This window comes from Balearica regulorum, chromosome 26 (assembly GCF_011004875.1).
Source record: "Balearica regulorum gibbericeps isolate bBalReg1 chromosome 26, bBalReg1.pri, whole genome shotgun sequence".
Classification (NCBI taxonomy): Eukaryota; Metazoa; Chordata; class Aves; order Gruiformes; family Gruidae; genus Balearica; species Balearica regulorum.
This window is the reverse complement of record NC_046209.1, coordinates 4,998,485-5,012,413: the sequence shown is the minus strand read 5'-3', so window position 1 is coordinate 5,012,413 and position 13,929 is coordinate 4,998,485. Positions and strand designations below refer to the sequence as shown.

The window sequence follows — 13,929 nt, the reverse complement described above, 5'->3', positions numbered from 1 at the left end:
AAAAAAAAAAAAAAAAAGAAATGGGTTCAGCGTGATCTTGCATGGGCTGGAAGCATGACGAGAGCCCCTGGGTGCGGGGAAGGCTCCACGCAGAGCTCTGGGAGGAACCGGTGCAGCAGCAGGAGTTTGATCTGGTCTAGCGCGCCGTTCCCGCGTTGCTCCGGCGGTCTTACGGGCGTCTGTTCGCTCGTTCTCGCTCTCCTTTTCCTTAGGATGCTGTGCTCTGCTCTGATAGCCGCTAAGCTTTTCCTAGTATTCAAATTAACAAGGAAAACGCGTATTTATAGTGTTCTCAATTATTTCTCTCCCTCTTTGATGTTTGTGTACGCTGAGATAGCGCTAGGTCCGTCCTGGCTTTCTTTGCTTGGCCAACGCTGTGCGTGTTAAACGTGCTCTGCATGGGGCTCCCTCTGCCCCCTCCGAGCCAGGGAGGGGGTTTTTGCTTTCCCTTTGATGGAGCTGAGCTCCTGCCTGAGCTCAGCATCTTTTTGGTTTGGGTTTTTTTTTTTTTTTTGGATCTCTCTCCTGTCTGTAAACCTGCCTGGGAACTCACCTTGACTCTTCCCTGAACTCATTAACGCTGTCTGCCACCTAAAACTGAACGCGGCCGTGACTAAACATTTTAGGCAATCGCTCTGCGTGTCCCATCAGCCCAGCTTGGTCTCATCACGCTGCAAATCCAGAGGTTCTTCTGCCTCCTTCCCAGTTCCTTGATAGTCTCCTGGCTCTGTTGCTGTTTTTTTTTTTCCCTACTGGGTGATGCCAGTTAGTGTCGTGCACCCCGGGGAGGTGTTTTTTCACCTGTCTTGGTTTGCACGGGGAGCAGAAATCCCTTCTGCTGCTTTTTTTTGCAAGCTGCCCTACAGCCGTGGTGTTTTCCCCAGGGACATACAGGTGTCGTAAGTCCTCCTGTTCCTTCGTTTCCCCCCCTTCCTTGCTTTTTTGTGCTCCTGTTCCTTCTTTTTTCCCCCTTTGCTTTTTGTGAAATCCTTAGGAGCAGCGTGCGGGTGGACGGTCGGGGCTGATCCTCCGTACGCTGACCGAAGGATGGGACTGCTTGGTGCTCTGCCTCCGGTTTGTCATCGCAGCTTTGCAGAAGAGGAAACCGAGGATTGCAGTCGGGCGCTTCTGGTGCTTTGTACTGTGATATCGCATCTAACGAGTGGCTCCAAGCCTCAAATGCGAGGAGCCGCTCATCTCGTTGGGTTTTTTTCCCCTGGGTTTGCGAGGTCGGGTGGAGTTGCTGAGGAATGATGGCTCAGCAGCTTTGCAAAAGTCAGGCTGTGATTCACCAAGGTTCTTCCGAGAGAGGACGTAGGGAGGTTGGGCAGGAAATCTGGATGTAAGGCAGATATTCCACGTTTCCCCTTGGTTTAGTGGACTTCCTCTGAATTGCTGTAGTCACTGCGAATGGGTGATGAGAAGGGCATTACTGGGAGAGAGCTGCTGCTTTTTTCCATACGTGTTTTTGTTTTCCCTGTTAACTTGACCCAATTTTTTTTTTTAATTTTTTTTTTCCGGCTGAATAGAAATTATGTCTCATTTGATACAGAGCACGCGAGAAGTAACTAATAATAGGAGAAAATATTTATGATGCGAATGGCTGTTGCTGACTGTTGGAAGGTGCCCCCTTCCCTGCAACAAGAACGTTTCAAGCGTCTCCCTGTGGCGAGAGCTGCGTGTTGAAACCTTTCTCCTCCGGGGTGAGTCTGCTTTTCGGGCAGCATCGTGCCCTTTCGGCAGGCTGGCTCGGCGTTAACCGCAGCGAGCCGAGCTGTCGGGGCTTCTGCCCGGGGAGGGAAGGAGGCGTCGTCATTCTGCTGGAAGAGTTAGCTTGGAGAGCACCGAGATGAGCAGAGAACCTCGCTCGTAAGCACGGATCACAGCCAGGATTTTAAATACTGTCGAGTTACAGACGAGGAAAGGACCAAATCCCCGAACCAACAGGCAGTGGCTGCATTGCGGTGTGTGCGTCTGCCTTTCTCTGGCCTGAGCTCTGCGAGTGTGACCTGCTGGCTGCTGCTTAAGTTGCCTTTTTTTTTTTTAATTCGTGCTGTCCTCATTCCTGTGAGCCCATCTGCTGGATGGAGATGAGTCATTCGATAGCGCTTTGAGTAGGTGATTTGACAGGTGGCTCCCTAGAAAGCTGTCTTTGCATGCGGCAGCTCCTTCTTTGCGGTTTCTAAGTGATAAGATTACAGCCCGAGGTCACTTTGAAGGCTTTCTGCCTGGTCGGGAGGGAAGGGAAGGAGCTCTTCATTGTTCTGGGCTGACCTTCCTGCTCAAAATCAAGGCAATTCCTCTGGTCTTGGGTGGAGAGTGCTTAGATCCCCATCTCAGATGGTGAGTGGGTGGGAAGCTCGGTTTGTTTCTAGCCACGTTTTCCCGGTGCACGTGTCCGGAGGCAGCGGAGCACCTCTACGTGCCTTTGCACGAGTGCATCGCTGGTGCTTGGGTGGCGAGTCATGGACAGGACCGGCTCCTCTCTGTGAAATGGGAACAGCAGAAATAAATGTTAAAAAAAAGTTCAGGAGAAGTTTGAGGGCTGGATAACAGAGTAAAAATGCTCCGGTGAGCTATTTAGCAGGAAGACACAGAACTTAATGGTGGGTGCAGCGGTCAGGTCTGTGTGCCCAGAGACGGGTTGGATAAACGGTGGGGCTGACGTTAGGAGCCAGCAGCAGCGTCTTGCTTGGAGGGGCAGGAGGGCGAGAGCTTCGGCTGCCCTTCCTCTTTCTCTGGTTTGCCCCGCAGCCCAGCGGGGATGTGCAAAATGGTGAGACGGTGTCTGCCGAGTGGCATCCGCCTCCTGTTTTTAGCTCTGCCGCTAACCTGCTTGTGACGGCAAATCGCTTCCTCTCGCGCTCTTTCCTCTTGTAGCGCTTGTCAGCCCTCTCGCCTTAGAGGGGCAGCTTTTGGGGTGAGAAAACCCAGCGGGTGCAGCGGTGATCGGCCTGGCGAGGACCAGGGAGCTGCTGGGTGCCTCCAATCCCCCAGCTATTCGGAACGTGGGGATCTGCTAGGGAACGTGCATTCCTCTTCGTTACAAGGCCAGTGGTAATTTTTCATCTCCTATTCCACACAATAAACACTTAGATTTGTTTTCTTCTCCTTAAAGTATGTCAGAAGTCGCTCACATTAGCGATTGCTTTGCTGTGGGCATGACGATCTTTCCTTAAACTGGGGTGTCTGCTGCATCTCAGCAGCGTCCTTCCTTAAGAAAGGATGGCTTGCATTTTTAATTTAAAAAAAAAAACCACCTTAAAAGCCTCTAAGGAGGCAGAATACAGTCAGATCTACGAAGCTAACGCGAACGGACAGAACCATGGGCTGGCTGGGGAGAAAAGGGGTGTTTGGCAGCATTAAAGCTCTCGGTGGGTTTGCATCAGCTGCCGCTGCTCCACGGGAACCGGCCGGTCGTTTCTTCCCAGTTCCCAGCCCCTTGTGCTCGCTGCCTTCGTGGCCGGGAACCAGAGACGTACCCAAAACGGCGAGGCCTCGACGCGACGTACGCGTGCTCTGGATCTCAGCCGGTATCTGCTGTCAGAGCAGCACCCTTCAGTCTCGTCTCATTTCCAAGGATTACGCCAGGAAGGTGACAATTAACTTTTAATGAGACGCTTTGTGTTGGCGTGAGCCGTCTGGGGGCGATTGCCGTCGGCCTCGAGACACCTCCCGGGACAAGCCAGTTCCGCAGGGAGCCTCTGCGGTGGCCGAGCCGTGCGGGGTGCTCGGGGAGGACCCCTGTGTGTTTCCCAGCTGGGCTCCTGCCTCTCCCGGGCACGCCGTTAGAACCGGAGTGGGTTTGGAGGAGGCTTTTTTGGGGCTCTGCAGCCCTGCCGTTGCCAAGCCCCGCTGAGTGCAGCCGACTGACTAAACCCATCTACTACCCATCAATTTTAAAACTTAAATATACACGCAGCAACAGAGTAAATTGTCGGCTCCGTGGAGCTGCAACCACCCAGCTGCCTCTTAGGCTGTGATGATAAAGCTACCGGTGAAGATGACCCAAACTTACGCTTAATGCCAGGGAGTCACGCCTGGAGCAGCGGCGGTGGCTTTACTTAGGTTTTGCAGAGCAACCCGTAGATCTGCTCCACCGGGCACCAGCGATCCCAGTTAGCTCTGGTTTTCCTTACCTGCTGCTTCTACATGTCTGTAGGCTGTCGTGTTGCGCCCAGTCCCTCTTCCTCTGGGCTTCAAAACGTTTACAGCATCTTTTTTAATTATTTTGTGGGCTGGCTTTTTCCACTGGACCTGTTCTTTCCTGATGAAGGGAGCCGGGGTAGAGCTGTTTGTCTGCTCATCTGCGGGGTTGGGGTTTTTTATTTATTTCTCGAAGGGAACTTTCTGTTGAGAGGCGGAGGGTGGCAGGGAGGAAGAGGAAGGCTTTGATACGCCAGAATCTGGAAGGATAAGGTTTTCATTCTACTGCGGGCAACTGTTTTGATTGCGAGGATGGCGTGTGTTTGATGTGTTATAAATAGGGCCGACTGTTTGCTACGGAAAAAGAAAGCAAGTTTAAAAAAACATAGGTTTTGTGTTTCTGTTGATGTGTTTTGCTTGTTTGAGGCAGGAGGGAGTTAGGGATAATTTCCCTTTTTAAAGTATCTAAGGGCTAAAGAGCAGAACATCAACATGACGTATGTAACGTCCCAGGGGAAAGCTGCTTATTAGCAGAAAATGACGCCGACTTACGCCTCCCGCATCGGCGGGTTGGGCAGCTGGGGACCCTCGGGGTTTCAGGGTGGGGGGGGGGGGGGCGAGTTTGGCTGACGATGGCGTCTTCCCTCTCCGTTTGCCATGAATTTTGCTGACGCTGCTGTACAAAAATCTCCCTTTTCCTTTGTATTTTCTACCCATCTGTCACACCTCAGCCAGCGGCAGCCCCCGGGAGCGATGCAGTGAGGCCACCGTGCAGAACGGCCCGTGCCATTGCTCCGTGCTGGGACTGCCCATCTCCTGCTCGCAAAACCTCTCCCGATCTTCTGCGCTCCTAAATACCTCCAGGATGTCCTGCCCAAACACACGTGCCGTGTGACGGAACTGGCACGGCCTCGTGCTCCCGTCGGGAACGTTTATGGGGTGATGCTGCGGTTAGCAACGAGGGAAATGCGGCTTTGGGGTGGGAGCGGGTGTGCCAGGGTCCTTCTCCAGGGCTTTGGGATCTGGTTAGGTTTCGGCGATGGCGTGGGCAGCACCAAATGACTGATACCTGTCTGTCTGCTCCATCTGCTTCGCGCAAGGATGCCCGGCGCAGTCTAGCGAGGGATGGACGCTCAGATTTCTTTATTTGCTGCAAGTTGGCCTGGGGCTGAGCGGATGAGATGGAGGAATGATGGGTTTTGAGGAGGGGTGTGCGGATTTTGTGTCGTAAGTCGTGAGCGGCCGTGCACCCCTCCCTCATCCCCGAGTTACGTTTCTCTCTTGCTCCCAGCTGTAAAAGAGAAGCCCTCTTCATCGCGCCTTTCTTCCCCCTCTGTGTACACGTACCATTCCTGCCTCTCCCATAGCCAACCTCCTGCCGCAGTAGTTCGCTTAAACAATAGCTCTTTCATTTCCGAAGATCTTCCACCGTGCGCAGCCCTTCGGCGGGTTTTGAACGGCGAGGGGAAGTCGGGATTGTTCGTCTTCCCACGCCCCTGCAAAGGAAACCGATGGAAACCCCCGTGAGTTGATGCTCTTTAAAATGAAGCTGCGGAAACCGCAGAGCGTGGTTGGGAGCAGCCCGTCGGTGGCGAGAAGTGGCCGTACCTCTTCCCTCTGGATTAGTTCTCCCGCAGATGAAGCGGGCTGGATGCCGTGCTCCCGGTGATGCTCGCTGGGGTGGAAGCCGCTGCACTCCGGCACGGTGCAGGAGCCCCACGCCAGCCTTGAATGAAATGCACCTCCCTACTCCGTGATCTCAGGTCGGAGCTATCTAGGGCATATTTCAACTGCCAGCAGCCTTTTAATTAAACACGGATGGGAAGCGAGGGATTGATTCCTGGCTTCTCTGCTGGAGCTTGCACACGCACTGGCTGCTTCGGCACTCTTCCCCCGCCCCGTGGCGTGGTTTGGTTGGGATGCCAGGTAAACAGCCATCGAAGCAGTTTTTATCTCGCTGGTCCGTGACGCCCAACTACATCACCTTGTGCTAATGTTTACTGGAGGAAGCGTTGGGCTTCGGCTGCTGCGACAGCGCAGCTGAGGGCTTCTGCTCCGTCGCTGCGCCCTGCTCCTCTCTCCGAGCTGCGGCAGCGTTTTGTCTCGGGTTTAACCTTTTCGTACGCGTCCCATCCTGGCAGGGCTGGGAGATTAAAGAAACCAGAGAGTACAGGCTTGTTCTCATCTTTCACACCAAGCCAGATGATGCGCTTCAGCATCAGCCTGCAAGAGAGAATTTGGGCCACCGAATTTGGTTAACGATTTGCATGTCTTGCCTTGCACCATCCGTTCCCCAGCTCCACACGCGTCTGCTTGCAGCCTTCGTGAGAGATTAGGTCCCCAACCAGGGGAAGGCAGATGTCTCCCAAGTCTTCTCTTGGCCACTCAGGAAATAAAAATACAGAAGAATTGTCGCCACATCCTTAAAAAAAAGCCCCTGAACCGCTCCTTGGAGGCAGCTGTGCTGGGATGTGCACCAGCAGCGTTTCACCCACCGCCTCACAGTTCGCTTAACCCAACCTGGATGCTACGAGCAATGCCTGGATCCTTCCTTTCCTTCCCATCCTGCAAGCGAGAATCTTCCCGGTGAACTCAACGCTCCCCCGGGAAAGGCAGCCGCCTCCTCGCCAGCGTTCGCAGGCTCTCCGCAGGCAGCGCGATGAGATTGCGCCATGCGGCGCTCGGAAACTTGGCTCCCAGTCGCGTCGTGAAGCTCTAGGTTAAACAAGGAGCCGGCGAGGGCTTCTCCTGGCTCGTGCCTCGGCTAGCGCCGTGGGGGGATCTGCGTTAGTTTGTCTCCCTGCCTGACAGATTTTTGGGAGCGTGGGGATAGGGATGGAGCCACTGCGGATGGTACGCGGTCCCTCCTCCTTTCCTCCTGTGATGAAACCTCCCAGTTTAATTAGAGCCAGCAGGGAGAGAACCTCAATCTTATTATTCCTTCGCAGCAGGGCACCAGTAGTGTTTCTTGGACGTCAAAAGGAGGATTAAATTAGTCTGCGAGTGAGGTTTCGGGGTTTTTTTTCCCCCTCCTTCACATCTCTCTGCTCTCTGGGAGGGTGTTAAGCCTCCAAAATCGCTGTGGTGATCACTGCCTTCGACAGGGCAGAGCTCCCTGCCAGGGGGGTTGTTTGCAGCTTTCTGGGCTGTGAATCCGTGGGCGGGTGGGTGGAGAAAAGCGCGAAAGGAATTGCTTGGGATAATTGTACCCTTCCCAGGTGTATTAACAAATAAAGGAGGTTTCCGGAGGTGCGACCTTTGCGAAAGCGTGCCGTGCTGGGGCGTGCGACAGCCCCTTTCTGCGGGATTTTTGGCAGGGGACAGGCGATGGCAGCTGGCAGGAGCGAGCTTTGCTCTGCTGAGCTGGCCCTGGCAGGCAGAGCAACTGCTTCGTGGGGTTTTTTTTTCCTACACTCCGTATGTCTAGAGCGGAACGTGTACCCCCTCCTCGCCCCAGCTCAGAGCCGGCTTGCCGGGGTGGGCCCTAGCACCCCAAGTGCAGAGCAGGCGTCCAAAACAACACCAAAAAAAAAAAAAACCCCAGCAAGAACTCAAGCTGAGATCAGTCGCCCATCTGCAGGCAGCTCTGGGGTGATGATATCCCTTCCGGCCTCTTCCGTGTGCTTGTCGGACGCGGTGCGGCGACGTGCGGGGCTGGGCCATCCTGGCATGTTCTTGCTGGGTCCTGCGGACCTGTGAAGACCTTACCTAAGGGTTAAGAATCCAGAGCTGGGTGAACCAGGAGAGCAGCGACCCTTTCCTTTTTCCCCCAGTGTCCAAATGTCAGGGGTGAACTACAGCAATTCCTCTTTGACAGCTCAAGTCCTCTTTGAACCATGCTTCCTCCGAAAGAGGAGAGGGGGGGAAGACGTCCCTTGGTGCAGCGAGGCCCCGAGAGGTTTTTGCCTCATTTGTCGCCCTCGTCGAACCGTCCTCATGACCGTGCAGTGATTGATGCTCCGTGCGGAGCGGTCGGTTAGAAGAGCTCCCCGGCCTCTTCCCTGCAACGTCCGCGCTGCTTCGACGGCGCCCAAAATTGCTGAGGTCTCCCCACCCAGATGTAAGAAGCTTATCGGCCCTTAGCTGTGCTCCGAGCAACGGTGGTTGTGCTTGGCGTACCGAGAGTCTTTGAATATGCGTGGTGGTGGGGTTTTTTTTTTCCCCTCCTTATTTTGGGGTCTGGAAATGGGATTTTGCTTAAACGCTGAAGATCTTGTTCTTTGTAATAAAAAGCATTTCTTCTGCGTGTCCTGCTCAGTAACTTGATTTTTGGAGTGCTGAGCACGGCACGGGTGCGGGCACGCGGGGCAGAGCGGCTGGCATGGTGTCTCTGAAATGGGATGATTACCTAAAGGCTTTTCCCCCCTCCTCTTCCTCAAAATAAGGAACCATTTTGAGTCCCCGTGGGAGCAGGAGGGTTCCGGGGGGGGGGGGAAAAAAAGAGTTGTTAAAATCAAGTATTTGATGTTGAAGTAAACAAACCTGTATTGTTCATCCAGAACTGGAGTTTTGACCACAAACATGAACAATCCTGGCGATGTCCTGCGGCAGGCGTCAAGCGCTCAGGTGTCAGTGCCCGTTTCCTACACGGCTTTTGATGTCTGTGTAGGTAATTTGCTGTCCATTTGGACAAGTTTGGGGCAAGATAATCGCTAATTTTGGCCGATGCGTATGTCCTGCATCCCCGGGCGCTGCCGCTTGCCTTGCCACGCCGGCATGGGGCTGGGAAGGAAATGTTCCTCTCCCTTTGGGCTGCGGGGAAGGACACTTTGAGGTGGATTTAATAAGGCACCGCTTTTATCTTTCAGCTCGGGCGGTTGAATGGTGAGATTTAGGGAACAGGGGTCTTTTCTTAGACCAAGTGATATTTAGAAGAAAGCTGATAAGCCCTTCACACAAATAGCCAGAAGCAGCAAGCTTCTTTGCAGCTTGTCAAACATCTCACCCTTTCACTAGTTTTAGAACAAGCGTCAGAGACGCTTTGATAAATGGATTTGAAAACTTGACCGCAGCTTCTGCAGATCTCTTTATCCTCCGCTTACAAGGAATTCAAACCCCCGTGCCTCAGATCCTGAGCTCCTCCGGCATTTCCCCTGGGAGTGATGGTTTAGGGCTTTGGGAGGTCTCGGATCTCTCCAGACTCGGTTCTTGTGCTGGTTGCTCTGAGCAGAGCGGGTTCGTTCCCTGTTTACTTGCATTTTGCCGTGTGTGAAACTGAAGCCTTGGCTCGAAATGGAGTCGAGAGACGATTCTGCTGCTTGGCTTTTTCCAGCGAGCGTTGGAGTTGGAGCCGGCTGGTGTGATTTAAGGAGCTGTGTAGCTTCTGTTGGGTGAGGAACATCCCGACCGAACCGTGCTTTGGGAGGGAAGGAGGCGCCTGGGTTTTTAGTTGGGGCAGTGTTAGCAAAGAACCGCGTCTTTTTGTCTGGACCACCCCTCTTCCCTTTCTGTCCCAGGGACGTACTGCACGAGGTATAAGCAGATTTAAGCAGTTGGTACCGTGCCTGACTCCTCCTCCCTCGTTCTTTTTCTGCAGCTGGTCAGCGAGAAGGTCGGAGGGGCCGAAGGGACCAAGCTAGACGATGACTTCAAGGAAATGGAAAAGGTGAGTAGGGAACGAGAGAAATCTCTAACATCGCCCGTATAATTCCTCTGTGACCGTGCTGGAGGCCTGAGCTGATCTTCCCTGCTGCTGGGTCATCTTGTCTTTCCTACAGAAAGTGGACCTGACCAGCAAGGCAGTGACAGAAGTATTGACCAGAACAATAGAGTACCTCCAGCCGAACCCAGGTGAGTGCGTGGACCTCTCCTGTCCCCTTCTGAGAGACGTCAGAGAGGATCTTTTTGGCCCTGAGATCTTGGTCACTAGCCCGATGTTTGAGATCAGATGACTCGGGTGAAGGTCCAGATCCCTGCCCCTTGCCCCGTGCGGTGTTCCTGGGCTGTAAGACGCCGCTGTTCCTGCTGAACAGTGAAAGAACAGATACGTCTTTCGCCTTGGACCTAGAGAGGCCCTGAAGGGGATCCATTTTGGGGGGGGGGATGTCCAGAAAAAGTAGCATCTCTGGGCTGGGTAGGGGTGGCTGGCTTTGCAGGCATCGCCTCTGGAGCCTGCTGTCCTGCGTGCTTCCAGCCAGCTCGTTCAGAGAGCGCTCCAGGGACTACGGGAGGGCTGGGGAAACTCCTTTGGCCTTCACTAGCGAGCTGCAGGGAACTATTTTTGCTTCCTGTCTTGGAAAAGAAACTTCTCGTAGCGACTGATATTTCTGGTAGATGAAGACAATAGGGCTTCTTGGCTTTGGGTGTAGTTTTAAAAAAAAAAAAAAAAAAAAAAAAGTTGGCAGTGGCCAGCAGCTGCTGGCAAGTCCAAGTAATTGCAAACACGGCTGTGGCTGTTTCTGTGCCAGCTTCCAGAGCCAAGCTAACCATGCTCAACACGATGTCAAAGATCCGCGGGCAGGTGAAGAACCCCGGCTACCCGCAGTCGGAAGGGCTGCTGGGGGAGAGCATGATCCGATACGGCAAGGAGCTGGGCGAGGACTCCAACTTCGGTGAGTGTCCCATCGGGCCGGCTCCTCCTAGGAGCGTGCGGTTGAGGTGGTGAAGGCTGCCGTCAGATTTTCAGGCTGTTGTTCTAAATTTTGGAAGGATTGCGTGACCCTTTGCATCACCTAACCGTTCCGGGGGCTCTTAAAGGAGGTTCGAAGGCTTCCACCCAGGCGAGCAGAGCCCAAGTGTTCTGGATCCCAATCCGCGGCGTTATGTGCAAAACCACCTCTTAATGCTTTCTTATTAAACGCTGAGATAAATTTGCACGTAGGAAAAAATGCTTCTTTGCTTCTAAAATGAACGATGGTGACATGGAAACTAGACGGAGCGAGTTTTACGGTGCAGTTTCCAGCTAGAGCTCTGCTATAGGGAGGCTGTAGCCAAGAAATCTTTTTGCGTGGCGATTTCTCATGACCGCGTGTGATTTGCAGGGAGGAGGCGGGGTGAAGCCTTTCGGTGACATCAATTTTAAGCCGCTAAAACATCAGCCCGCGCACGTGACAGACCTGATACAGTGCACAGCTGCCTGATGGCTTCCAGCACAGGGAGGAGCCTTCTGGCCTCAGGAAAATTAAAAAGCTCTGGCTACTTTGTGGAATGACAAAGGATTCTCCAGAGTGTCTCTGGCCAACTCCATCTCTCATGGCTTGCAGGAACCGGAGTTGTTACAGGGAGCAAGGGGCAAGGAAGTTTTTAGACGAACGCACCAAACCCGATTCCCTTTAATAACCTCTCTTTAAAGGAACACTTAACGTGATAAGTGTCTATGTTAGTACTGCATCCCTCCCTAGGACAGGTTATCTCGAGTTATCACTATTGAAATAACTCTTCTTGTACTTTTTTTTTTTTTTTTCCAGCTGGACAGTAGAGTGATGTTTCACTTGTATGTTCTCCTGTGCTAATGTAGTGCCGAAACGGTTGGTTTGCCAAAGCTGCACAGGAATAATTTAATCTATAAATGGTTTCCACTGGAATAAAAAGCCAAGACGAAAACTGCTTTGCCGCAAGTCCGTCTGGCTGAGCTGTCCTTGTGGCAGGAGCCTTAGAAAAGCATGAAACGAAGTAGGTTTCAGTAAGCAACTGGGAGCTCTGTAATTCAGAGGGGAGGGGAAGGGATGAGGTCGGCCTGGTAGAGGTTAGTGTCTAAAATGAATAAAAGGCTGCAGGTTTCCTGCCAGCATCTGGGGAAACTTGAAAAGTTGGTCAGAGCGCTCTGGGCTTAAAATTGTCTGAACAAAAGAATGGCCAGGCTGGATCAGAGCGAACGCGCCTCTGCCCCGGGCTCGTCTTGCCAGCAGTGGCCAAGGAGCAGAGCAGGGTTAACGCGCTGCGTGGCCAATTAAGCAGCTCAGCGACTCCCTGAGCTAACAGGGAGTTTAAAAATACTGCTTTTTTTAAAATATTTTTACCTTTTTCCTTCCTCTGTGTAGTTGGTAGAGATTGTTCCTGTTTTTCAGGGGAAAAAAATGAAGCATGTTAATGAAGCGTCTTGTGCGGCGTCAGTACCAACAGGCAATCGCCTGCTCTCACGCCGGGCACCGCTCGCTCCGTGCCAGGCTCGGAGATTTGCTCCAGATAGAAATGTGGGGGCGTTGGACGGAGCTTGCACACGCTGAGCGTCTTGGCAGAATGGCTCTGCACGCAGCCGCCACAGCCTTCGGCTCTGTTTAACTGGCTGGCCCCTTCTCCCTTTCCCTTCCCTCCCCTCTCTCACTTGAAGGCGATGCGCTTCTTGATGCTGGCGAATCTATGAAGCGGTTGGCTGAAGTGAAGGACTCGCTGGATATTGAAGTCAAACAAAATTTTATTGATCCCCTCCAGAACCTGTGTGACAAAGACCTGAAAGAGATCCAGGTAAACGCCGTGATGGGTTTTTCTTTCCTCCTCTAGTTTCTGGCCTCCGCTGGCTATTAGTGCGTGTAACCGCTAGCCCTGTCGCGGTGGGAACCGAGGACTTGCAGAGGTCTGGGGTCTGTTCCCCTGCAGTTTGTGTGCTTTGTGTCCCCACGTTCACCAGTATTTCCTCCCTGCTCAGCACCGCTGCCGCTCCCGAGCAGCTCATAAGGCTGGATGCGGGCTTGAATGGTTCTTCCTTTACCGTGTTTTGTGGAGGATGCTTTGGGAGTACGTCCCAACGCGCGTTCTGGGCTTGCTGAATTCGGTTCTTTGTGCTGTGAGCTCCCAGCCGTGTTACGTTCGGGGCTGTCTGGCATTAAACTTCACCGTCTTCTATACAGCTGTTGGCTTTATTCTGTTAGTAGCCTTGGAAGCTTGAAGTACAGCGTACTTTCAAGCTGTGAGCAAGCTTCCCTCTAGGTCTCTTAAGCAGCATCTCAAGAAGACCCTTCAGTGGAGCTTGGTAGCTCCCGTGTGCTATCGCAGAGACAAGTCCATGCAAAGCACGGCCAGGCTTTGGAATAGGCTCCATCCCAACCCATAACTCACAAGGCAGCTCTCTCGAGTGACTTTTCGCTTACAGTGGTGTCCCGGATAAAATAACCGCCAACCACGGTTTCGGTACTTAGCTGAACTCCGGTTCTGCAGGCTGCCGTGGAGCTAATTGAAACAGTCCTGCCCTGAGCAGTCAGGGGGTGCAATGCCCAGAACCTGCATCCCAATTCCTCAGCTCCAGAGATCCCCGTCGGTCCTGGGGAGCTGGAAGGAGCGGGCCAGCTCTTCATCTTCCCGAAAGACTGGCATGGGGAACAGACCCGGGCTGCGCCCTGCAGTGTTTTCTTTCAGCTCTCAGCTGCAAGGGGGTGAAATCGCATCGTTTAGGCAATTTGTGTGGCAGCCACAGCAGTAATCCTTGCCAGACTGAGTTGGGACGGTCCGCTCCTCCCTGTCACCTCGCAGCAGCCCTCCCTTGCAGCTCCATCACGTCCCGGAGCCTCTCCGGAGTCTGAACAAAGGTGGGAGCCACTGAAGCGTGTGCTCCAAGATCAGGTTTCTGAAACAAACTGGGCCCGTAACTAGAGCTGCCTTCCCATCAGGAGAGCTTGGCTCCTTTTCCTTTACTGTTCGTAACCATCCTCTTCCCAGCACCATCTCAAGAAGCTGGAAGGCAGACGCTTGGATTTTGACTACAAGAAGAAACGACAGGGCAAAATCCCCGATGAGGAACTTCGACAGGCCATGGAGAAATTTGAAGAGTCGAAGGAAGTAGCAGAGACCAGTATGCACAACCTCCTAGAAACTGATGTGAGTGCACGGGGGGGAGCTGCCGGGTGGGTT

The 13,929-nt window shown here is 53.3% G+C and overlaps 1 protein-coding gene across 4 annotated transcripts in view; it reads left to right on the top strand.

Annotated features, from left to right (window-relative positions):
- SH3GL1 (SH3 domain containing GRB2 like 1, endophilin A2) overlaps window positions 1-13,929 on the top strand; it is a 29,784-nt gene that overhangs the window by 9,354 nt on the left and 6,501 nt on the right. For 3 of the 4 annotated variants that reach the window (XM_075776762.1, XM_075776761.1, XM_075776763.1), the window contains 5 exons: window positions 9,683-9,751; window positions 9,864-9,936; window positions 10,554-10,697; window positions 12,416-12,549; window positions 13,738-13,896. In XM_075776762.1, the coding sequence (XP_075632877.1) occupies window positions 9,683-9,751; window positions 9,864-9,936; window positions 10,554-10,697; window positions 12,416-12,549; window positions 13,738-13,896 (579 nt within the window). Of the gene's footprint in view, window positions 1-1,502; window positions 1,704-9,682; window positions 9,752-9,863; window positions 9,937-10,553; window positions 10,698-12,415; window positions 12,550-13,737; window positions 13,897-13,929 lie in introns of those variants that run through there. The other variant, XM_075776764.1, reaches the window with a different exon arrangement.